The following is a 26,752-nucleotide window of genomic DNA, read 5'->3' on the forward strand; positions in this document are numbered from 1 at the left end:
GCACATAGAAGCAGCACAGATTTGGAGGCGGCATTGAACTAGCCAGTGGGCCACTTCTGTGCCGAATCAACACACACATACAAAACTGGGCCATAGAGGTTGTCAACATTAATAAAAGGAAGGGCTTCTATCATCCACACAGTAAGGCTGCTTAAATCCCTTTGGCTTCAGTGACATTTTGGTAGTCAAATTGGTAAGAGCTCAGTCAGAATCTCTAGGCACAACCAAAATTCCCCATGTAAACAATTTAGTGACATTGACAAATAATTTGATTATTGCACTGTTTTTTCCCCCAACTGCAGCTTTCTCTGTAATTATGATGTTAGTCTTCAGATTCATCAGCAGGCTTCTGGTCCGTATTTTTCTCGCACTGCTTGTATTTGGATTATTATGTAAGTATATAATAATATATTTAGCAAGTACCATGACAATGTTCCACATGCTGAACATTAAAGTTCAGAAATATACATTTTTATCAATTAACTATTACAGCTGGCCCAATATGTAACTTTTAAAAGTTTATTTATGTTTCATCAGGAGGCATTTCGAGTAGGAGAAGAAGGCTGTGCATATCAGCATTGCTTTCAAAATTGCAAACTAGAGTTCAATTTTATATTTCAGAGTCTACCCTTTTGTCTCAGTCTAGTTTTTCCGTTTCTTTGGAACTGCAAATTAAAAGCAGTGTCATATTTAAGTAGTTATTAGCTGATAAGGCAAGTATGCCTAGGTAGCTTGTCTCTTTCAGATTAAGTAAACATTGCATGCATTTTTGTATTTGTTCTAGTTGTTTCGGGAGTTATGTGGTGGCTGTATTATAATTACACCAATGAGCCCAGCATAGAATTAGAAACTGAAAAGGAAAACATGAAATTATTATTTGGATTTTCTATTATATCTACAGTTATTACGGTAAGGCACTTTATCACAAAGCCACTAGCATTTTCTGGGTAATTTGTTTCTGGGCAAATATATGATAAACTGGAAGGCTACAGTTAGGCCTAATTTACACCAAGCAGGGTATTTTGGGGTATGAAAGCGGTATATAAAATGCAGGAGCCACACCAAGCAGGATATAGCACTATGAAAGCGGTATGAAAGCAGTATATGGTATGTGTCAATGGGCCCTAACAGTTGTCAGTGCGCTTCAATACCGCTATTAAAGCAGTAGTGTAGGTCCTGCTTTTTATATATTGTTTTCATACTGCTTTCATAGTGCAGTATTCTGCTTGGTGTAGAATAGACCCTAGTTCTGTGTTTTTTGTTTGCAGCAATAGCTCTCATGGTAATGCAGGCTGCTGTCTCTAGCAACACTACTGAAGGCTTCCGGCAAGTACAAACTAATGACATTATTGGCTTGCACAGGCCACTACTAGGCCTCTGTGTAGGTCCACCACCCCAGCCTCTGCACCAGATGAACTGTCCTTCTTGGCCATGGTCATCAGTCAACAGTGACTAGCAGATACATAGCCCTTCTCTTCCAGCTGCTGTTCAACAGTAAAGGTTGGGAGAGTGGCGATAACCCTCTTCCCTTGTCCCCTGCCTTTGAAGACTGCAAATAGCAGCATGTACTGCCACACAAGCTTTTGCTGTTTTAAGGAACTAATGTATCTCGCGTACTTGAACCTGAAAGACAGCCAACTATGCTTGGTTGAAATGTTTCCCATCTACTCCAGTGTTCTTATAATGTAATCCTGTGATTGATACATGTCAGCATAGCTTGATGTAAGTCAGCCATGGTAAAACTTGATAAGGAACATAAACAATGAGAGTTGAGAAACACTTACTTTGAGTTCCTTTAGACTTGCACCTTTCTTTCTGGCTCTTTACCACTTTGTGCAATCATATTTTAAAGCATACGTCTGAAACTGTCTGGAGTGAATGCTTCATTTTCTAAAATGGAAGTTACCATTCTCAGGCTTATGACAGAAGCAGCTCAAGTGTCGCGGCCAGCAGATCATGTGGTGCTGACTTTTGCTTGTTGCCTATTCAAAACATAGGGCTGGTCTCAATTTAAAGTCCCATTTACATAATTAGGAAACATTAGCCATAAGTCATGTTTTCATTGGAACCTAAATACCACTAATTTATTCCGGATCCAATCCATAATTTGAAACCTTAAACAAAAACAATTATAGAAGAAACATGCATTTGTCAATGCTTCAACTTGATTTAAAATGTACCATATAAGAATGTCTCTCACAGATTGTATATATGAGACTAATTATATAATGTATTGTTAATGGACCCATTTGTAGATTATATTATTTATTTGTTAATAACACATGCATACTGTTTAATATAACCTCTAAGAGGCTTACATATACGCAGGTTGTTCTAATTCATGATTTTCAGGTTGCAGCAGACCACTGAATGGTCTTTTATTGTTAAAAGCATTACAGTAACGTTCACCTGAGTTATGGATGACCGTGTAGTGTGGTTAAATTCATGTTATGTATCAGAGAGAGAAAGTATAGTGCTGTTATGCATGTGGATTGTAGGCATCTGTATTAATAGGCATCTGTATTATATCTTCAGATTAGATGGATTTGAGGGCCCTGAGAGCCGGTAAAAAAAACATGTAAGAAAGAGAATAACGTGAGCCAGCATACCCTGTTACTAGCACAAGGGGGCAGCATTCATGCTTAGAAGAAGACAGCTGCTTTAGTAATCTTGACTTGAGAGTATGCCTTTATACAATGTTTTTGCAGTATACTGCTAAAGCACAGAGGTCTTTTACTCTTCAAGAAATAACTCCTCAAACACAATATAACTTTGTGTTCCCAGTATCTTCCCTTTATCAATAGATGTGACAGTTGTATTAGTTCATCCAGAAATCAGCTGTTCTTATTATGATCCATAACAAAACCAGAAAAAAAATTACCACAATCAATAAAGTAGTAATTTATTGAGCTTATCAGGGTCTTTTGCACCAAGAATTTATGGAACAGGCAGCATATCTTTTGCTTATTTTCTTGGGCAGGACAGTGTTATAAGAATGATGTTATGATTGAGAATGGTCTTCATCTTAATGCATTCCCTATCTCAAATTTTGCTAATTCATTAATTGAAATGTTAATGCATTATTTTCTTTCTTTTTTTCCTCACAGGTTATTATAATTTTCCTGTTAGTGATATTAAGGAGGAGGATTCATTTGACTATACAGCTCTTTCAAGTTGCCAATAAAACAATTGGCAACATCCCTTCTTTGTTCTTTCAGCCTCTTTGGACTTTTATAATACTTATTTTGTTCTGGGTGTACTGGGTGGCTGTTTTACTGAGCTTAGGAACTGCAGGTCAGTATTTTTATTTTCTTTGAATTCAGGCAATAAACTGTTTGTGTGTGTGTTATATTGTTGGTTAAATTAATACCTGCTTGTTTTCTTTCGGTCAAAATATACACAAGATATGTTAATATTCTTCCACTTCTTTGTACTGCAGTTATAGTTCGTGCTGTGTGTCAGGGCGAGGGGGTTCAATACATTACTAAGACTATGTACATAAAATCCATTCAAGCTAGACCCTAAAAATTGTCTAGCAGCAACATCTATGTAGATGTCATTGCTAAAAGATCAACATTTTTTAAAATTGCCTTCTAAGTGACAAGCAAGCTGTTTAATCCTGCTTTTGTTCAAGCTGTCACTTTATAAAACCTTAGGTTGAAGTAATTGCTGCAAAACTAATTAGCTTGATGCCTGAACCCAAAAATGTGCACATAAAAAATCATTCCTGGACAAGGTCAGAGAGTTGCTGTTCAGTCAAGTCACGGAATTGCACTTCACTCTGAAAGTATTCCCTTTAGTATTGGTTTTCCTATATCAGGTATCAGCAAATTTCCTCAGCTCCATCTGCAAACATGCATGGGCATGAGGTAAGGCTAGATTGCTGATATATTCCTTCCCTTTAAGGTTACGTGCTACAGTTTTGTCATACTCCAAAATGAGTGCACTGTCTTCCTCAGTACTGCCTGCTTTTGGCCAGAAAAGTGTTCCATCCTGCTTTTCTAGTTTTGCTTTAATCCCCTTTCTGATGTTCTATTGGCGACAGGTTGATAACTTTTAATTTAGACAGGTGCTTGGCATGTCAGCCTGATCTATTGCTGCTTCATCTAGTGCTGCTATTGTTGTTTTATTGATCTCTTTTTTTCCTTGCTTGCTTTATATATAGTTTTATATTTTTCAGGATTGTTTTATATTAAGCCTTGGGTACCATTGTGTGGAAAGGCAGGCTATAAATTTAATACTAAACAAACATTTCTGTAAAAGTAAAAGCCATAAAGTTAAGTATTAGAAAAATGATACAATAGGTCATGCACTGTATTAATTATTCAGGTGAATTATGAATATTGGGGTGATCAGCCAAATAGCATGGGCATTTACTTTCCATATCATGGGGAGCAGGAACCCACTGCCACCCTGTAACTGTGCCTGGTATTTGCCAACCTTGGTTTTGGAAAGTTGTGAGCATCTGGTCCATAATCCTGTGTAACTACTGAAGTCTTGCCTTCAAGGAAGTACTCTTACTAGTTTTGTTGCATGTGTATGAAGAGTCAAAAAGGAATCTGTTAATTCCGCAGTTGTCTTCTGTGTCCGTGTCATGCAGACGGTGTGTGGGCTGCATACCCAGATGTTTTGGACTATGCTCTTAGGTTTGCAATCCTGTTTGGAGGGTTTTAGATGCCACATAGACCTGTGGCTTTAGGAAATCAGGGAAGGAGAATGGTAGGAAGAAGCATTTGAGCTCATTGCTCATGCCCAATCCGCCGAGCCATGATTTTGTCCTGGCCTGACCTTGACAAGAAGCCCATGGCCAGTAGTTGTAGCAGCATGGAAAGCTCCAAGAGAGTAACTTGCTCCATTGATATCTGGAACTTGAGTGAAGCTTTTATGCCTCCAGATTCAGATGGCCCTTCAGGCTCCGGCTCCTCCCTTTCCTTTAGGAGTGGAAGGTCTTAAAGGAACAGGCCTTTAGCTTGCAGCATAGCACTCTTAACTCCTTTCTGAGACCCCCCCTTCTAGGCTCATTACTTGTATTGACAGGCCAACATGGGGCCCTGAAATGGAGGGTGTCAATTGTTCAAGGAGTACAGGTTCTGAGGGAATGGACTCCCAAGGCTCTGATTTTGATGCCCTTGGCTAAAAGGCCCCCAATCTCATGGGTTCTAGATCTGACCTCAGCCCAAGTCTAGTCATGAAGCTGGGTATGGGTTAGTGTCCAGCAGCTGTGGCTCCAGTGCTACTGGTCCAATGGATCCAGCCAACTCCTTTTCATATGAGAATGAGAGAGCCTGTGGTGTAGTGGTTAGAGTGTTGGACTGGCATTCAGGAAAACCAGGTTCTAGTCCCCACTTGGCCCACTGACTCTCAGCCTAAAGAGAGAGGAGTATCATGTACGCCTCCTTGAGTTCCTTGAAGGGAAAGGCAGAATATGAATGTAACAAAAAGCAACCAAATATGAGTCGGAGTCTAAGCTTGGGTTGAGGGGATGGCTCCTGATACGTTTGGAGGATCAGCAATGCGACATTGAATGCAGCCCTATCTTTTCTATTCTATAAATCACAGGCAAATATTTACCGATGGGTGTAAATACCACACTCTGTGTAGTAGGTTCTGTCTCAAACAATATACTTGCATTGTAATCAATAACCAGTTTGGTCTTTTGTTTCCTTAGCTGATCCTACTTCTGTCATGTTAGGTGTATATACAAGGAAACACTTTCCACGCCCTCCACTTGGAGAAAGATTTTTTGTCATTGTGAGCAGGATAGTCCTTGTACTGAAGGTCACATATTTGGCTTCTGAGAATGAAAACAACTTCCCAAGACAACGTGCCTCCATTTAGAATGTTCTTCTCCTTCAGTTCCTCTCCACCACAGCATTACAGGCTGTTAGAGATCATAACACTGATAGTACACATATTAATGTTTGAAGTCAAGGCTGTAGTTAAGCTGAATTGGAGATCACTAGTTTTGTTACAATTCTATAGATTTCTTTGTGTGTGGGTGGGTGTTCTTCTTTTTTGCATTTCTTTCTCAAGCCAAAATATTCTTTCTTGAATAAATTGCTTTTCCCCCTTCAACGTGTGTTTGTTTTGTAGTAAATAAACTTGGTAATGAAGTTTATTTACTACAAAACGAATACACGTTTTGTAGATACAGGTTCGTAGCTGATACTAGAAATCCTGCATCCTTTTCCCAGCCTGATCCAATGTATTTACAACAATATGTATATAATTCCTAAGTGCTGAACAATAAAAAGGAGGAAGAAGAAAATAATCAAAATACAGGCTTAACACTTTCAAATCAAATTAGTAAAACCATTGCTGGTTAGTCAAGAGAGACTTGTTTCAATACATGTATCTCCTTTAGCATTCATCAAAAATGAAACAATATCAGTGCCTACCGGACTCTTAACAGGCAGAGGGTTCTATAGAGAGGAAATGGTAGTAGCTCATTCATTTTGCTGTTTTGCTTGCTGTCTACATTAAAGGAATATTGCTATTTTCCAAAATACTTTTGTTTGATGAGTCATTGTATTTTTGGTGTCTTCAATTTGCAGGCAATGCCCAAGTCATTTCAAGAGGCCAGGTGGAATACAAAATTCGATTTGGCATTCGCTACATGTGGTGGTATCACTTAGTTGGGCTTATTTGGACAAGTGAATTCATCCTAGCATGTCAGCAGATGACTGTGGCTGGGGCAGTGGTTACTTCCTTCTTCAACCGGTATGTGCAAAATTGATCTGGCAAGAGTTTTTATTTCTCCTTATTTGTTTTCAATATAATACTAAGGAAAACAGGTTTGTTTGTTTTTTAACCATGAATGTTGGACTTAGGATGCAATCCTATGTGCGCATAAGCAGAAAAAATCCTACAACCAGTCCTACAACTACAAGCGGCTGGTGAATGCTGGGAGTTGTAGGACTTTTTTTCTATCTAAACATATAGTTTTGATACCTTAGGTAATCCTGTCATTGGGCTGTAATCCCATTTGCATGGAAATAAGTCCTATTGAACTCATTGAAACTTACTTCTGAGTAGACATGTACAGAATTGTACTGTTGCTTTTCTAAGAATGTGAGAGATTAACCACAAGGGCTACTGCAGCTTAATGGCTAAAATACTGAACTGTGAACTAAGCAGTTTCCCTTTCAAATGTCATGAATTCAATTACCATATTCAAGTATAACACAAAATTGTAGTTTAGTGCTACATGAATAAGACTGAGATGTATTATTATTATTATTATTATTTATTTGTTACCCGCCTCTCTGTCTGGATCGAGGCGGAAAACAACATTAAATACAAAAATACCATAAAATGCATAAAACTGATTAAAAACACATAAAACTGATACAATATTAAAATAACCATCGTACATCTTAAAATTCATCTGGGTAGGCCTGCCAGAAGATACCAGTCTTTATGGCTTTCTTAAACTTGGAAAGACTATTAAGTTGACGAACCTCTCCTGGCAGGCCATTCCATAGTCTGAGCACGGCAGAAGAGAAGGTCCTCTGGTAACAGTTGTCAGCCTAGTTTTGGCTGACTGGAGTAAATTCTTCCCAGAGGACTTGAGTGTGCGGGGTGGATTATATGGGGGAAGGCGATCCCTCAGATAACCTGGAACCAAACCATGTAGGGCTTTAAAGGTAATAACCAACACTTTATACTTCGCCTGGAAGCTAATTGGCAGCCGGTGAAGTGATTTTAAAGTTGCTGTAATAATATGGTCATTCCTAGGTGTGCCAGTGACCAACCTGGCTGTCATATTTTGAACTAGTTGAAATTTCCAAACTAGGTACAAAGGTACAGCACATTGCAGAAGTCGAGCCTCGAAGTTACCAGCACATGCACTACCGTCTTTAGGTCTTCTAACTCTAGGAGGGGACACAGCTGGCGTATCAGCCGAAGCTGTTAGTAAGTAGCCCTGGCCGTTGCATCTATCTGGGCTGTCATTTGGAGTGACGGATCCAGAAGCACCCCCAAGCTGCGAACACAGTCTTTCAAAGGGAGTGTAACCCCATCCAGAACTGGTTGACACACCTCCAAACCCAGGCTAGGGCCCTTGACAGCAAGCACCTCCATCTTGTCTGGATTCAGCTTCAGTTTGTTTTTCCTCATCCAGCCCATTACCATCTCCAAGCATTCATTCAGAGGAGACACACTATCCTTAGCTGACACTGTTGTCGAAGGCATGGAGAAATATATTTGGGAGTCATCAGCATATTGATAGCACCTCGCCCCATGCTTCCAGATGATCTCTCCCAGCAGTTTCATGTAGATGTTAAACAGCACAGGGGATAAGATGGTGCCTTGTGGTATGCCATATGGCAGCACCTTCTTTGAGGAGCAGCTATCCCCAAGCATTGCCATCTGGAATCTACCTGAAAGGTAGGACTGGAACCACTGGAGTGCAGTGCCCCCGATTCCCAATCCTCTCAGGTGTTCCACTCAGGTCAATGGTATCGAAAGCCATTGAGAGGTCCAAAAGTACCAGCAGGGACACACTCCCCCTGTCAATACTCAAGTGTAGATCTTCCTCTAAGGTGACCATAGCTGTCTCAACTCCATATCCTGCCCTGAAGCCATTTTGAAATGGATCAAGAAAATTTGTATCATCCAAGACTGCTTGGAGATGGAAAGCAACTTCCCTCTCACTCACCTTGCCCAAAAACGGAAGTAATAATAATGATGATGATGATAATAATAATGATAATGATAATAATAATTCTAACCCGCCTCTCCATCCTGATCGAAGCGGGGAACAACAAGAAGTATAAAATACATTTGATACTGGTCCAGGGAGTGCTTTTTTAGAAGTGGTCGTATGCACGCCCCCCACCTTTTTTCTCTCCTCTGACATGGCTGCAGAGAACAGCAATTTGTCATTATGTCTGAATTGTTTGGCTGAACAAGGCAACTTCAAACTTGTTTTATGATCCTGGATAAACAAGCCAACTTCAAAACTTGGTTTATGATCCTGGCTTGTTCTGGTAAACTATACTTAAAACTAAAGTTCCCAGTTTGGGCAGTATAACAAACTGTGATTAGATGAAAACTGAAGCAATGGCTTACAAAAATCTCTTTGCAGCTGCTATAAGAATGATTGGGGGAGGAGCTTCATGCAGATAATGCTAAGCTGTGATTTAGCATTATATCCAAACTGGGCCATTATTGAGGCAAACTGCTCTCTCTGGCCATAGATAGACGGGGTGATATACATGACGCACAGGGGGTCCCGGGAGCAGGGAGGGATGCTCCCTCCCTTTCGCCGGGATCTCGCCGTACACTTCTAGCCCGCTTTTTCCATGGTCTCAGGCTGATCCCAAGACCACAGAACGTGTGGCCAGGCATCACGGTTTGTCCCGGCTCCTCGTGAGTAAATGCGAGGAGCTGGAAACTGTGCACGGGGCGCAGGGCTCCTCAGGAGCTCTGTGCCCATCAGGGGTGGGGTGGGGGGAGCGGGAAAAGTAATTTTAAAACCCCCAAAACTTAAAATTTTATACACGTTAACTCTGTCCGCTTTAACAACAACAAAAACATTGTGGGCGCGATGTCGTGCGCTGCGTGTAGACCAGGGCAACGATCTTGTGATCATAAAATCGTGAGATCATTGCTGTAACCCCCCCTGGTCTAGCTGAGGCCTCTGTCTCAGCTTAGGTTAAAAACACTGAGCTACTTTGCAGTTTTTGCAGATTACTGAAATAATGCATGTGAAGAACATTAAATATCCTAAACTGCTATATAAATGCTAAGAAAGCAAATAGTGCACCATGCATCTCGTAGGCATATGTTAACATTTGTATGTGAGTGTGAGACTGAGTGTGAGTATAAAACCTTTGCTGAAAGTTCTAGAACTACTGCTACAGCAAAAGTCACTGCCTCTGGCACCAATAAAACTGCAACCCAAGCAACGTTTATTTAGTTTTAGCCAGGAATGAACTGTGTAATATCAGAAGAATTCATGTTTTGGCACTCAGTGTAAACCACTTAATTCTCTTTTTCATGATGTACTGCTAACCAACCTTCAACGTTTTAATACTGAAACTATAAATGTCTCATGTCATGCTGTACAAACATTATACAATGACTTCTCAATAAGAGCTCTCACTGTTGTATTCTAAGAAAGAATTTTATTTAAGCTATTCTTAAAATTTTTCATGAAATTAGAAAATCATCATCAATTAGAAATATAAACTTCTATTTTCTTCGTGTCGTACATAATACTACTCTTCTTGCAATGTGATATGTTTTCATTTGTCTGGGCTGATTTAGATTTTTCCCTATATTTCCCATGTTGTTGTTTCTGCAAGCAATTTTGCAACCTGAAAGATTTGTTTGGCCCATGCAAGCTTGTTCCTATGTTTAGGAGAGATTTGTTGTATTATGATTGTCAGTTTCACTTGGCAGATTGTTCTTTATTTCAATTTTGAATGTTCATAAATGGTGTAATGGTGCAATTTGCAATTTGATCATATGAGGAATGCAACTTTGGGGGCTGGGGTGGATATTACTGGAGCTCTCAGTTGTGGAGAAAGGCTGAGGCCGTCAAATTCCTGAGAGAATGTTAGATCTTAGAAAGTTTGTGGAGGTTATTGTGTTCATAATGGGTTGGATCCAGATTTAGGTATGTGCAAGTGGGCTGGTAGAAGTGGACTTCCTTGCCCTCTCCACCCCATGATAGTCCATCCAGTCCTCCAAAAATGCTACATGGAGGATCCTGCTGGATGGTAGTTTCGAATGGTTTTATGAACCTATAAACACCTTATAGGGTTTGACCTATAAAACTTTACACGACATGGGACCACAATCCTCTCCTGGCATGAAAGTACCTGACACTATGGCCGTAGCTAGACCTAAGGTTTATCCCAGGATCAAACAGGGTTCGTCCCTGCCTGAGCGCTGGATGCCCTGTGTGGCACTTAGATGAACAGGTTTGACCCCAGGACAATCCTGGGATAAACCTTAGGTCAAGCTACGGCCTTTGTCTATCATCTCAGGCCTTCCTCCAAGTACCCCCTCTGAGGGAGGCTTGGAAGGCGGCAACAAGGGACAGGGCCTTCTCGGTGGTGCCCCCCCCCCCATTATGGAATGATCTCACCAATGTGGCCTGCCTGGTGCCAGCGTTGATATATTTCTGGCACCAGGTTAAGACTTTCCTTTTCTCTTAGGCATTGGGCAGCATATGATGAAGTTTTAATTGGGTCCTGTATTTTTCTTCTTGTAGTTTGTTTAGAATTGTTGAGATATATTTGTGCCTCTGTGTGTTGTCTATATGTTTTGTATGTAAATGTTTTTTATAGTATGTATATAATGTATTTTATGGTTTTAATCTTACCCACCCAGAGAGCTTTGGCTGTTGGGTGGTACAGAAATGTAATAAATGAAATGAAAGATCAGTGGGATGAGCTATTGTACATGAGAAAAGGGGATCCCCAAAATCAGGTGAAGGTCCCCGTTTCATCCACAAAAGGCAGACCCTGGATCCAACCCAGTAGCTCTTCCAGCCCTTTTTCTCCCTGGGAAAATCACTACGTGTTTACCTCAGTAAGAAATTCTTTCAAAGTCTCATCCTTGCTACTGACACTGATTCTACTTATAGCAAGTGCGCTTTTTTAGACATTTTGTCACCTTACCTCACCAATCTGTTGGGTATGAGGGAGTTTGCCTAAATACACTACTACTTAATAACTTCCATAAAGTGACAGCACTGTCACTTCCCTGGTTTGACAAGAGGAAAAGAGGAATGCAGTGCTCTTATATATTTTCTGCTTGGTTACATAGTATTCTAATTTTAATATACTGGAGTTCATTTATTATACTGAAGTTTTATTATACTGGAGTAATTTGGTATGAATTCACTTTGTCAAGCAGTATGAGCATTATCTATGACTGTCTGTGAAAAATGGTTTTCATACAGCATATTTTCTTACTAAATATACTTTTAACTGTAAGGTTCTGAGCACAGTGCTGCACAGGACAAATACTGGGTGAGATTTATTTTCATAACACAATGGGGAAGACCAAAGTCCTCTTAATATATTTATTACTCTATTTATCCATTAAGTTTGACCCCCAGATTATGGAATAAGTCTGGGTTGACTTATTTCATGCCAACTAGAGGTGGTGTTGATCCCACTACTATTCTCCCAAGCTAAAAAGCATGCTTTCTCTCCCCACCCCACTGGGGTACTTCTGCTAGAAGATGTACATCACTGTGGATTTCAGGGTGGCTTTATGCCTTTTGCCTTTGCATGTCTTTCAAATCTAGCCCCATCAGTTTAGATCTGATAGACTATATTTTGTGTTGTGTTTTGCATCGTTTTCTCTATATAGCACGGCTGTTTTGAAATGCTAGGTGGTATACTTTGCGCTGAATACGTTGTGCTTGCAAAGGGAAATGTGCACCTATCATTTGCTTTGTCATCACGCAGAAATAGTTAAATCACTGCAGAACGTAGTGTAATTACTGCAGAAGAGGACAGTAACAATATTATTCACATGCTTTGGGGCAGTAGCATGTCACAAGAGCTTTGTTTATCATGTTCCACACAGAGCCTTTCCTTTTAGCTAGTAAGCAGTTACAGGAAATAGAACAGCCTTTACCTCAGCAAACCTGCTTCCTCACTACACAAAGCAATCCATTAGGCATTCTGCCGTCTCCCTGTAAACGGAATTAAAAGTGAGGAGGGTGGAGAGTTGTTTCAGCTGGATTAGCTTTACAGGGGACATCTGTTTGACCTGAAACAACAATAATGAAACTGTACTTTGCTTTCTTTTATTTTAGATGAAAGATGCATTCCTTCGAAGCCTTAATAATTTAATAAAAGAAACAGAGGTTCTTTTAACCGCTACTTTTTGTGAAAGCAGGACTCGGTATCTTGAAAACTGCTTTTAAAACTTTATCTTGAGATATTATGTACCAAATGTTTGGAAACATTAAGGGCCTTGCTAGATGAGGCCTTAGCGTGCTTTGAGACCCGGTTTCCCTGCTATGCGTCCAGATGACACACAGGGGAATCCGGGCCCAGGCCGCACTGAGGCCTCCTCTAACACGCCATAAGCGAAGTCGCCTAGGAACGTCTAGGAAGATCCGTGGCTTTTTGCGGCTACTCGCTTGCGAGTAGCTGCGAAAAGCCACAGACCTGGCACAGCGCTCATATGAGCGCTGTGCCCATTGGCCCGGGGGGGGGGAAGAGAGGGGTAGGGGGAAGGCCGGACCCGGCAGGACAGGGGAGAGAGCAGGCATCGGGGATGGCAAGGGGGGAGGGCGGGTGAGAGAGAGCGCACCGGGCGCCGCCGCCCGAGCAAACAGGCGAGCGGCGCTGCCAGGGCAAGGCCTGGCATGGGGGGGCAGCATCGCCCAGGCAAGCGCAGGGCGCCTCTGCCCGAACAAGCAGGCGAGCAGCGCTGCCAGGGCAAGGCCGGGGACGGGGGGGGGCTTCATTTTTTTTAAAAAAAACAGACTTACCTGGTCCGGAGTCTTCGGGCTGCACGTGGCCCCTTTAAACTTTTTTTAAAAATGGCGGACGCTGCAGGGATCCCGAAGTCCCTGCGCGTCCCGCGTCTGGAAGCCGGGGCGGCGCGCGCTAACGTCAGCGCGCCGTCGCCCTGCCTCCCTGCCGGCTTATCTCGGCAGGTCTAGCAAGGCCCCATGTTTAGTGAATAAGACTTTGGATATGGGTTGAAATACCAGCTCAACCAGCTCAGTTTAACCTGCCGCCCCAGAAATATGTAGACATCTTCACAGAATTATTGGGAGAATATCACTAGAAAAGATAAGCATTGCAGAATTCTTTCTCACTAAATTCAACAGGGCCTACGATTGTGCTAAGATTGTAAAATACCCTGATGCTATGGGATTAGATACCTCACACTTCTTGTATTTTACAGATTAAAAAGTGAGTTTTTGTTATGTAATGAAGTTCCCACTGAATATTGCGAGGGTTGATTATTTTAGAACTTTGTAAAAACAATAGCTACCATGCCTATGCCAGAGTGAAGATGGTAGCGCAGCAGGAATATAGCACAGCAGGAATATAGCGCAGCAGGAATATCTTCTTCATTTAAGAGTCTTCCCCAGTCCTCTAATGGCTTTGCTTCTAGCAGCCCTGTAAGAGTTAGCTAAACTTAGCCTCATGCAATAAACACATGATAGCTCTTGGAGGCTTTAGAGTACCAACTCTGTACCTTCATCATATGATGTTGAATGTAGTTCTGCAGTTGTGTGATTGTACTAAGGTTGATGCACCAATTAGTGACATTTCTATTAAGTCTAGTAGCTGTCCCTAACTTTCCACATTTTGCATACTTGGTTTGATCTTAGATCAAAGGAAAAGACCATTGTTCTTCCCCCCTACCATCACTTTTTTATTTAATTGCTTAGAGCCAAGAATGACCTGAAACATTTCTCAGGTCCCATTCTCTTTCCATTTTTATTGGCTAAAACCAAGCAAGGAAATGATTATCTAGAACAAGGTGTGTGAAGAATTTATTAGAGGCTTATCTAAACCCACTTCAGAATTTACATTTTTCCTTCTTTAGTGAATATACGTTAGCTAATCTCACAAGTAAAAGATAATCATACAAGTTAAATCCTGCTCTTACTTTCAGTAAGAAATTAATGATTAATAAAGGCATAATTCTTGGTCTTTCTGTATGTGCTAAGACTGGTTACTATTTTTATTTTGACAGTCTGAAGCCATATTTTCTCCAGGTGTGACAAAACATTTCACATGTAGGCATTTATGGAGAGACATTTTAATTAAGCTAAATTCATACTGAGATTAAAATCTATTCAGATGCGTAAGAATGATGACTCCTGGAAAGTAGGTCAACATACTTGTTTAACATAGAAATCTTGCGCTCACCCCTAAATTGTTCCTCTGGCCTGAAGAACTGAAATATATGCATACCATTTACTGGTATTTCCTATTGAAAATAATGTGGTGTATGCATATATAAAGATAGCCTTATAGCTGTACTGTAGCTATTACTATGGAAAGGCTGTAGAGATTGTATTACTATGATACCTAGGCTGATGGGGCTATGTCTATTTACATTCCTGCTTAGGTGACGATTTAATAAAAAGATATTTGTGTAACCTCAGTTCTTACTTCACCCATCTGCTCTTGTTTTCTTGCACACACTGCTCCCACTTTTGGGAGGTCATGCTAGGAAACACTTGATGGTTTACTTATAAGTGGTGAAAATTTTCAGGTGTGATTCTTATTTCATTTATTCCTGAGGCAAGTTCTGTATTTAAATTAATGGAAATTTACATTCAAATAATACTTAAGACGCTCTGTCAGCAGTGTTTTTGTGATTCCTATCAAATTCACCTTTAAATGCCAGTTCAAAGTACATCGTTTGGGATGTATACATGTAACATCCATTATAATGTTACAGTTAATCCTGGGCAGTAAAGTCAACTTTTTTCATACTGAGGAATGCTTCAGACCAATGTTATACTTTTTATTTATTTATTATTTATTTATTTAGAATATTTATATACCGCTTCCCATTGAAAAATTTCGGAGCGGTATACAAGGTAAAATGAAAATAAAAACAATAAAACAGTTAAAACAAAATTTAAAAAGAAGCAAAAATCAGAAATCCAAGGCTGCATGTTTAAAGAAAGGCTTCTTGGAATAAAGATGTTTTCAGGAGGCGCCGAAAGGAGTACAGGGTCGGAGCCTGCCTGACCTCCAGAGGCAGGGAGTTCCACAGGAGGGGCGCCACCACGCTGAAGGCTCTTCCCCTGGTGGATTCCAAACGGAGGATGGATCTAGGTGGAACCACCAGGAGCAGGCCCTCGGATGACCTCAGTGACCAGGCAGGTTGGTAAGGGAGAAGGCGCTCTCTCAGGTATCCTGGTCCCAAGTTGTTTCTTTTTTGGAGAAAGAAGGCCCAACCTTGGCTTTTAACGTTCTATTAAAGAGAAATAGAAATAGAATTTATAAGGAAATGGCAAAGATGAATGTATTAAGTTAGTGTGTGGGGGAAAGATTAACTAAGGCCGTAGCTACACCTAAGGTTTATCCCAGGATTGTCCTGGGGTCAAACCTGTTCATCTAAGTGCCACACAGGGCATCCAGCGCTCAGGCAGGGACGAACCCAGGATGATCTTGGGATAAACCTTAGGTCTAGCTACAGCCTGAGTGAGATACTATGTATTTCAAATATCATAGCAGCTTTTCCCTGTAGGAGGTCTTCTATAAACTTTTGTCCTTATCTATATGTATATATGGGGCTCTCTGGTGCACGAGGATTGCCTCATTCTTTCCACTGGAAACAGAAGATCTAGGTTCTCTAAGGAATTACCCTTTATCCCTGAGAAGGAATAACTGTATTATGGCAAATGGATGGATTTCCCCAGGATTCTATATGATTTGAATCTGTGAGCTGAAGTTACCCTATTCTTTTCATGAGAGGAATCTTGAATGTGTATAAAAGAGGAATTCTCATAGAATACTTACGAGCTTTCTTCTGTTTATGTTGTGGCTAGCAGAGCTACCACATGCAGAATAGACCTCCTGGAATGGGGTGACGGAGTCCATGTAAATACTGACGGTCTAAACTTTGTATTAATCCAATAAAATGGTCTTTGGGCTTAATTCAGTTTCATTCCGAGAGCTCAGTATGCATGACAGTACTGTCAGGTCCTAGAAGGATTTCAAAACTATGGGAGGCAGGTCCTGATAGCTTCGCTGTGCTTATATTTTCTGTGCAGTTTTACATGCTTATTTATTTTTCATTCTAGAAATAAGAGTAAATCACCAAGTCATCCAGTCCTGTCTTCCATCTCAATTCTTTTTTGTTATCATCTGGGAACAGTTGTGAAAGGGTCCCTTTTAATCACAATAGTGAGAGTCCCAAGGATTATTCTATTGTCTATTTATAACATCCTGGAAAAAAAGGTAGGCTTGTACTTTTGTTTTGTAACACCATTGTATAGCAATTAAGGCGTCAAGTGCAAGAAAGTAATAATAGCTGAAAAAGAGGTAAGAATATAGTATTTATGTATTTATTTATTGGGCTTTATAGTCTGCCTCCCCCCTAAAGGCTCACTGCAGGTAACAACTTATCTCTATCCCTTGGAAGGCATCCAAAAGCAGCTTAGGCTGGGCATTGTATATATCTGTAGGAGCAGGGAGTTCCATCCATTGGGAGGGGTGGGCAGCCATCGTGAAAAGTTGTATACCTTTTCTGTTGAGTCTGGTGCTTGGATAGTATGTCCTTGGTTCCCTAAAACTGCAGTGGGACACATTGGAAGAAGTATTTAGATTAAAAGCAGGACCTTGACTTATGACTGTAAGATAAGGTGTGAATGCAACTATTGCAATACTAGAGTAATGCATTTTTGGCCATTCACCCTCTTCAGGAAATGTGTTGCCACATTCTGCAAAAGGTGAAGCTTCTAAATAGATGGTTAAGACTTTGATCAGGGAAAAGGCTATGGCACAGATGAAGAAAAAATGGTGTAAGTGTGGTGTTTTTGTAGATTTAAAGTTTTAATTCCAGATATTTATATTTTTAAGCTTTCAAATGTATGGCTTAAGTGAAAATAATAAATATTTTCTGCTTAGCTCATCTCTGTCACATATTGTAGGTATTAGAGTTTTCCTAACTTTATAAAAGGCAGCTTTATTTTCCACTTCTAAAGGAAAATAAATGATCTTGAATGACTGTGGCTTTTGTGGTCTGTGCAAAATGTTATAATAATGTATAACAATACGTTGGAGATCACCGGTTAGTCATAAGACTAAGCTTCCAAGAAAGTCTGTGGTATAAATAATTTCATCTATGTATGAAACTTCTAGATATATGTAGATCACAATAAACATTCTGGGGATCTTATGTAGACCCTCTGCACAACTGGGAAGTGTGAGGTTCAGTATGAGGTCACAACCCATGCATATAAAACACTAGCTTTGTAAATATTTTTCTGGCTTTGATAATTAATTACTATTTTTTTTTGTTCCAGGAGAATGCATGTGCAAGGTGCATGTTCAAATGCTGTTTTTGCTGTTTCTGGTGCCTAGAAAGAGGCTTAAGATATTTAAACCAGGTATATTATAACAGCTGAAGTTGTATGCAGATGCTTGAAACTTTGAACAGAAAATCTCAGAATGAAAATGGAAGCTCTTATCAATAAAATGTTAGTATGTGTTATGCTTATGGATAATGATTTCAGTGCCCTGAATTGTAGTAATCAAAAGGAGGAAAGATTATAATTATTCAAGAGCCAGATACCCTTTTCATTCCAATTGACTTTATAGTAATCATAATCAAGGAGATAGAATCACATGATGGCTGGTCCTATCTGCTTTTTCCTGAATTAATCTGCATCTATTATAATCCAAATGGAAATTTGTTCTTGGAAGTTGCAATAAGGGGCTAAAGCAGTTTGAGAGGAGAGCTAGAAGGCTTCCTCAGGCCTTATTTGGCCTAAGGCCAATCCCTAGTTCGGAAGAAGCATTCATGTCTTGGTGAGTGCTTCCATGTGGAAAAGGAAGAAAAGCAGATCTTGCCACTAGCGGGACCCATGACTGCACCAGTATCATTTCTCCACATAATGTAGTGAGAAAGAACTGCATGGAAGAGGCAAAGTCAGGGAAATTACCCACTTGTTTAACTTCAAAGAAGGCATCATGCATTCCAATACAAAGCCTCCTAAGAACTTCTTAAATAGCAAAAGAGGAAAAGGTAGCACCTTCTATGAAGGTTACATCTTTATTCATTCGTAGCATTGGTTCCTATTTTAAATAGCCACAATTTGACAAAAGGATCTCATTCATAATGGGAAATGTTCTTAGCTCTGCTGGTCACTCTCACCACTGCTTGCTGTGACTGGCATGTACGTCACAAAATAGAAAATAATTGGAACACTTTAAGTGGAAACATATATGATCCTAGCATTATCTGACACTGAATAGTCTTAGGGCCTTGCTAGACCTACCTTTAAATCCCAGCGTGTGGAGGAGCCAGCCTGTGCTAGAAGTAGCGCGGGCTGTCGCTCCTGTTTACACACGACAAGGTAAAGGAAAGCCCCGTCGCATCGGCCATTTTTTTTTACATTTAAAGGGGACACGTGCGCAGCAGCGCACCAACGATAAGGTAGGCTTTTTTTTTAAAGGGTTCCCTGCTCCCCCTGCCATGATTTCCCCCCACCATGTCCGATGCCCCCCCCGCCTGCCCGCCATGTCTGATGCCCCCCCGCCATGTCCGATGGTGGTTAAGCCAGAAAGCCTTATTCACCCGTGGTTAAAGCCATGGTTTAAGGTGTCTTCTGAACAGAGCCTGGCTTTCTGGCTTCACCACCATGGTTAAAGCCATGGTTTATGGTGTCTTCTGAACATGGCCATTGTGACACAGCTTCCATATACTCTATCTGTCTTGGTCTCTGCATCATTGCACTTTCATCTTATTACACCATGAGGCCAAAGAAGCTAAATACAATGTCTGACCAGCTTGTTTTTGGCTTCTTTTAAAAGACTGTTCTGTTACTATCGCACTCCTCTTTTCACTGAGCTCATTTTTAATAGAGAGTTCTAGAATGGAAGACTGAATTCATCTGTTGCACAAAGTAGCAATTATTCTTCACAAGCAGGGAGCTTTAGGCCTGGACCTGTGCCACAGGGCTTTTCTCACAAAGTGAACAGGTCAGTTTTTCCAAGACCTTTGACATTAATTCTGTGTTGTGAAGTACAGATAGATGGGGTGTTGTTTTTTCCTAAACACTTCCTTTGCCAATTCTGCTATTTCAAAATATGTAAACAATCCCATTCCTTATTTATCTGTGAGAACTGTGTCTTTGGTTCCCAGACATCAAAATCTAAGGGGCTGGATTTCTTATAAGGAAGGGGGAAATAGCATAGTAATGCAAATAGCAGAGTGAGGTCTAAATATAAATTATTGTCAGTGTCCCAGACTTGTTGGGTTGTGCTGCAATTGTGATTTTGGTTGCCTTGGTCTACAGACAGGCTGAATACAAGGATTAGGGAAGGATTTAAGTCTATAAGAAAACATGCTTAAAATAGTTACCAATAGAATTCAGTTTTATAACTTTTCAAAAAATCTCTTCCACTTTTCAAAAGCCTTTTTCCTTTAAACTATTAGCTCTGTTTTGGAAAAGAACACTTAAATTCAATACAGAGAAAATTAAATACCTTTAAGGCCCATATAAGTCAAAGAGATGCTGAAGACTCATTGATTTCAATAGGATTAGGAGTGTTTAACTTCATCTGGATTGCTACCTCCTAATCGAATGGTATCATTCTTTATAATTCAGGAGATAAGACAATTTTCTATGTCAGTGTGACTTTATAGTACAATTGTACATTTATTTAAAGAAACAAAGGCAGGTTGCAATCCTATAAAAACTTGGGAAGAAGTACAATTGAACTCAATGGGGCTTATGTCTGCAAAGACATTATAAGATTGCAGTCCTATACACACTTACCAGGGAGTAAGTACCACTGACCTGAATAGGACTTACATCTGAATAAATATGCATAGAATTGCTCTTTAAATCTGCAGCTACCTCTTGTTTTGATGATCTTGACTGTGTGTGGGTACGTTTTCCTCAATCCATTTCACAAGCCCTTCCACAAGATGTTGCACAACTTATTACACTTTCATTGGACCAGATGTTGCTTGTGCTAATTGTCTTAGTTGTTCTGCTAGAAGTTGCACAAGTGCTAGACAAAAAACACCTTTTCTGCTAGTGTGATGTTGGGTACAAAGCCCTTCTGTTTTTCATACCTTCAGTTCCTAGAGTTAAACCTTATTAACCACAATGGGCTTTTTCAATTGTGTTGGCTTAGCATTCTGGGTTAGCTGTTAGTTTTCTAGAGGCAACACAAAAGTATGTGTTAGGTATGTACTTCATGGAGTGTGAAATTCACCTAGTCTTGAATGTTCTATTGGGATCTCTAGATGGAAAAAGCTAACAACCAAGAAAATCTGTTGGCATTGCTAATGTACACTCTCGGTGCATAAAACTATTTTTAGAGCAGTCTCAAGAAAACAGCTCTAAAATTGGGAAATCAATACAAAAGTTGTTTGTTCAAAACTGAATACGCAGACTTCTTAGGTAAGCAAACTTTCCACAAAATGGGCTAAAGTGTTTTTGTAATAGCAAGTTACTTGGGGTTCCTCTGCATATGCACTGTCCAAAACTTTATTTTACTCTTCATGCTAATCTTAGGGCCTGTGGGAGCACAGCTTTGGTCCTGCTAGTTAATTTCCCAGTTAAAAGACACTGTGCCTTAATAAAAAAAAATACCAAACAGACCTCTAGCACCTTAAAGATTAACAAAGTTATTGTTGAATAATGTTTCACATAGTTGTTGAAACTATGCAGAGGAACCCCAAGTAACTCAATTCATCAGATACATCCAGTTACAGTAGTAAGGTAGATTACTGCATTAATAGCAAACATCTGCATTACTTTTTACTATGTTTATTTTTTAAATAGTTGTATGGTTCAGGTATATATAACCTTCCTGATACTTAAAGGTTATAGTGGATTTGGTATAAGATACTACTAGATATTGCTATTGGGTTGGATGACTGAGCACTGTCGGAAGGACATTTGCTGAATAGTACTTTTCTGCTTCCTCCCTGCTGCCAGGGCCGTTGCTACCATAGAGGCCACTCAGGCAGCCGCCTAGAGCGCCAAGCTAAGAGGGGCGCTGGGCGCAGCGCAGCACTCACACGCATTGGTTGTGAGCCAGCCCGGCCCGAGGATTCAGCTGGGCCTGGGCGGGCGAGATGGCGCCCCGCGCCCGCCCAGCCGAAACAAAGCCAGGGATGCTGGGGTGGGGGTGGGGCGGCTCTACGTTCGGACTTCCGGAATGCGCCCAGAAGAGAGAGAGAGAGAGAGAGAGAGAGAATGAGAATGTATGGGTGAATGGGGTTCATGGGGTCTTTGAATGAATGCATATGTTCATGAGTGTGTTTGTTTGGAGTGAGTGATGCTGAGTGTGTGTGTACGCGTGTGTGTGTGTGAGTTGGGGGGGATGATTTGGCGGTGATATTCCTATTAAATAATGCATTTTAGACCCATAGATGGTCCTTTCCAATTTGTTTGCTATAATTGGCATGACGTATTTCTTGCACTTTAAAATAAATTTAGCAGTTTCAAGTTTTGTGCTTCTTATTTTTTCCAGAAAACATACGTTTTTAAAAATCAAAGTTGGCGTGTGTGTGTGTGTGTGTGTGTGTGTGTGTGTGTGTGTGTGTGTAAGTAGCTCACCTTGCCTAGGGCACAAAATAGTCTGGCACCGGCACTGCCTACTGCAGCCCCTACATCATGAAATGTTGCTCCTGCTGGGGGAAAGTAGGAAATTTGCCAGAATTCGACAGAGGCACCTTGCATGCGTTTCCCCAATTTTGGCTAATTCTTTCCTCCATCCGGTGCTGTTCCCCCAACCCTCAGGAATGGGTTTTAAGGAGTGCAGGGAGGGAAAGGGAGGGAGAGAGAGAGAGTGCGTCCTCTTCTGCAAGCTTCCTTCCTCTCTGGGTTCTCAGTGACATGTGTCAATTCTAAGCATTGTTTGTAACACATGTTTGAGCTCAAACATGTGTTACAAACAATGCTTACAATTGACACATGTCACTGAGAACCCAGAGAGGAAGGAAGCTTGCAGAAGAGGACGCTCTCTCTCTTTCACTCTCTCCCATTCCCTCCTCCCCTCATTGTAACCCCTAACACCAATCAGAGCCTGTGGCATCATGAAGGCCAACAAATATTGTAGTGTAGCTTTTTGTAGACTACAGCTGTCTTCATCAAATGAATTATTCCTTAATGTTGTGCGTGTTTTTCATTTGTGATTTACTATAGGCAAATGGATATAAATTTCTATATACCAACAACTTTGCTATGGATATGAGCTATGAACAATTTTTTGCATTCACTTACTTTTGCTCATACTTTCCAAGAAATTACTTTCCAAGAAAATTATAGGAAGAAATCCAAAATTTAGGACAGAAATCTTAAAACAATATGAATGATACACTTCAGGAGATGTTAAGGACTGTTGCAATTACAAAACAAAGCAACCGGAATATATTCTGACCCCCCAAATAAACATTGAAAATCTACAAATTCTTTTTCCTGAATAACCTTTGCAAACTGCTAAACTTACTAAACATCCAGTATGATTTAACTTTTTATAATATTTCCAAGAATTTTGTATTTCATTTTCTATTTCTCTAAGCAAAATACAAGTATTTTCAGACTGCTGAAAAAAAATAACTGTACGGTTTCACACATTCCTCTTTCGTTTATGTATTCAGTTTTTAACTCAGTAACTCAGTCTTTGATAAATGTGGAGCACTGATATTCAGAGCTTTAAATAAAATTAGAGAATATGTGTTTTAGTTTCATATTTGTCTTCATGGGAAGAAGCTTAACTGAAAGAAACCATTCCCGCTAAGAAGGTAGTTATACAGGTTTTAAAAAGTATTTCTTTTATTTTTCATAGAATAGTGGGATATAGATACTTATCAAAACAGACTTTAAAAGTAAATTAGGTCAAGTTAAAGTTTGGATTAAGATTTCTACTTCCTACTTTTCATCCTGTCTTTTCCTTTAACCTTCCCCCACTAATTTACATTCTCATTACAGAATGCATACACAGCAACAGTCATAAATGGAACAAATTTTTGTACCTCAGCAGAAGATGCTGGCCTTATTTTATCAAAGAATTCTGTGAACACTATGGCAATCCACTGCTTCAGCGACGTCATCATCTTTCTAGGAAAGGTAAACCACCTTTTCATTATTATATTTTATTTATTTAACTTTCTAAAAATGTAATACCTCATTGACTAACAACTGAAAATCCATTTTTTTCAATATATTGCATGACAACGGATTCAAAACACTCAAAGCTAAATTTTCCCTTATTTCAAGTTAATAAAAGTATATGAAAGTAAACGATAATATTCATGAGTCATATTTAGAGAAATAGGTAAGGCTGAAACTTACCTTTGAGCAAATAGGGAATAGTATTTGGATTTGGTTGGTCATAATGTCTAATCGTGGTTTTCTCCTTCCTCTGGCCCTTAGAGACTCCTTGGTTTTCTCTTTTACATCATACCATAGTTTGCTTTTGCAGCTGAACTGGACAAAATATGGTTTGTATAAGACAAGGCTTGATTGTGGCTTCCAGTTCTGGGTTATAGGGTACCATAATTTCTGCCAACCATAGTATGTCTGGTTCTGATGTAATGACAAGCTATAGATTCCCACAAAATCAGAAGGCGGGACCACACAAGGAAAGGGAGAAAGAAAGGAGAGTGTGCACCAGCCTGAGATTTGTTCATGTGATACCAAACCAAATTACGGCATTACTGAGCATTAGAAAGTTATTAGATTTTCCACAAAGTATCTAATTTAAGACAATTATATGGATAGGAATAGCAAGGAAATAAAAAGACGAGCAAAGAGAAGTCATCAATTTGGGCTATCACGTTATGAACAGAGGAAAGGGTTTTAATCAGCCTTTTTGTCCAATCTTTTGAAAGTGATACTGTGGAAATACTAAGCCCTGGGAATATTTTGGTTATCTTTGTGATGGAAGTCTGCAGCAATAGCTTTTTCTAAAATGTAGTGTCTGCTTTTATTTTCATACAGGTGTTTGTGGTGTGTTTCACAGTTTTTGGAGGCTTGATGGCATTCAACTATCACCATGAATTACATGTTTGGGTAGTTCCACTGCTGCTGGTTACTTTTTTGGCTTATCTCCTCGCCCACAGCTTTTTATCAGTATTTCAAACAATAGTGGATGTCCTATTCCTTTGCTTTGCTGTTGACATAGAAACAAATGATGGATCACCAGAAAAGCCATATTTCATGGACCAAGAATTAATGGTAAGCAGTCACAATGGCAAAATATGAGGTTGAAGCTTGAAGAAATTAAAAACATGGCTCCACTGAATTAGGCCAAAGGTCCATCTAGTCCTGCATCATGCTTCCCACAGTGGCTATTGAAATGCCAAATTATATTTCCTTTAATGCCATTTTCATCTTTTTTTATTCACTACTTGATAGAATAGAATTCATTCAAGACAGGAAATTAGCAGCCAGGATATTTCATACTGTATATATGTTACAGATTAATCTCACTATCTTCTTTTATCCATACCTAGAATGACCATGGTGGCCAGTGTGTTGTGAAGCTCATTCCTGTTTCTGATAGTGGCTCTGGTTTCTAGATTCTTGCAACTTCTTAACTCCCCAAGTAGTTATCACTCATGGGGAAACATTTAACCTGAAGGAAGTGGATCTTAGATACCTGACGCCCTCAGTTCCCATGATCATTATTGCCCTGTCTTTTAACACTGCAATCCTATACCCACTTATCTGGAAGTAAGCCACATTGAACTCTATGAGGGTTATATTTGAGTAGAAATGTAACTAGTAGCTTTTAATCTTCCTAATAGTTTACACAGTTCCCTATGAATTGCATTCAGCAAATAACTGAATACATATTTAGTCCATTATTTTTCACTTAACTGGATCATCTTTCACTTAAGCATTTAATATATTGCTTGTAAGCTAAATATAGTTTTAATCACATTTTTATAAGGTCTTTCTCATGAAAATGTATTTACTGCTGTTGTTCAACATTGTCCATTTGCAAACTATACATTTGTTATGATTTTCTGACCAGTTATTTCTGTCTTAAGTTGTACAACCTCACAGCATATTCCTAAACAGATGTAATTGGAAGTAAGTCCTCCTTAGTTTAGTAGGACTTCCTACAAAGCATGTTTAGGATTACAGCCTTACAGCCCAATCTGTATGTTAGCATGAGCTAGATCCCATGAAGTTTAATAGTATAGAAATGTAATAAATAAATTAAATAAATAAATAATAGGCCTTCCTAATAATTGTGCTTTGAACTGAAGTTTTAATTATTTATTTTAAATATGTCCAACATCTGTTTGTGTGAATGTGTGCAACCTTTTGAATGAAAAGCTTTGTTAACTTGAACTTGCCCAAAAGAACAGATCATGCATCATTGTTTTATCAGTCCCAACACAGCAGGACTACTATTATTGTTGTTCTATCAAGAGCAGATACTTTATCTGCACCATCTCAGAAAACAGATATTTTTGGCTAAAAAAACCCACAAGTAGGTTATCAATCCTAATCTATACTTGGATGCTCAAATACTGTACCATAATTAATCATTTTTGTTGTTCTTTATAGAAATTTGTGTATCAGAGCAGCAAATGTTTAAAAGAGATTAAACACAGAAATAAAGAAACCCATCAAAGTAATGAATATGACACAGAACTCCAGTCTATGGTAAGAAACAAAGATCATACTTCATAGATGACAGGTAACATGGGGCATGTCTACACCTATGGGTGTAGAGGGAGGGAGGGAGGGGGGAGGATCTCATGATAGGCTGATCGCGAGATCCTCCCCCTGTATTCACACATGGCGCACAACGTCCGAGGTTGTCATAGCCGCCATTTTGGGGTGGGGAAGCTGCGGGGCCGGTTGTGCAAGAGTGAGGCCCCACTCCAATGAAAACGTAGGTGGAAAGAAAAAACAACTTTCCCCCCGAAATTGCCCCTTCTTGCTATCCTAAGGGTGGCAAAATTGCTGCCACCCCCTCCCCTGATGGGCACGGAGCTGCGCAACGTAGCACCATGCCCATTTCTGGTGTCATACTTACTTGAGTAAGCGGGCACCAGGCGGGACGGGCGCCCACACCTTCTCCAGCCTCGT

At 39.9% G+C, this 26,752-nt stretch overlaps 1 protein-coding gene across 1 annotated transcript in view; it reads left to right on the plus strand.

Moving 5' to 3' along the window:
• The window catches only part of SLC44A3 (solute carrier family 44 member 3), a 42,431-nt gene that overhangs the window by 14,413 nt on the left and 1,266 nt on the right, over positions 1-26,752 (plus strand). The window contains exons 7-15 of the mRNA XM_063117664.1: positions 303-392; positions 785-909; positions 3,108-3,294; positions 6,555-6,720; positions 16,760-16,916; positions 17,984-18,067; positions 23,633-23,770; positions 24,644-24,880; positions 26,225-26,323. Of these exons, the coding sequence (XP_062973734.1) occupies positions 303-392; positions 785-909; positions 3,108-3,294; positions 6,555-6,720; positions 16,760-16,916; positions 17,984-18,067; positions 23,633-23,770; positions 24,644-24,880; positions 26,225-26,323 (1,283 nt within the window). The remainder of the gene's footprint in view (positions 1-302; positions 393-784; positions 910-3,107; positions 3,295-6,554; positions 6,721-16,759; positions 16,917-17,983; positions 18,068-23,632; positions 23,771-24,643; positions 24,881-26,224; positions 26,324-26,752) is intronic.

Source organism: Elgaria multicarinata, chromosome 1, assembly GCF_023053635.1.
Source record: "Elgaria multicarinata webbii isolate HBS135686 ecotype San Diego chromosome 1, rElgMul1.1.pri, whole genome shotgun sequence".
In the NCBI taxonomy this organism is placed as follows: Eukaryota; Metazoa; Chordata; class Lepidosauria; order Squamata; family Anguidae; genus Elgaria; species Elgaria multicarinata.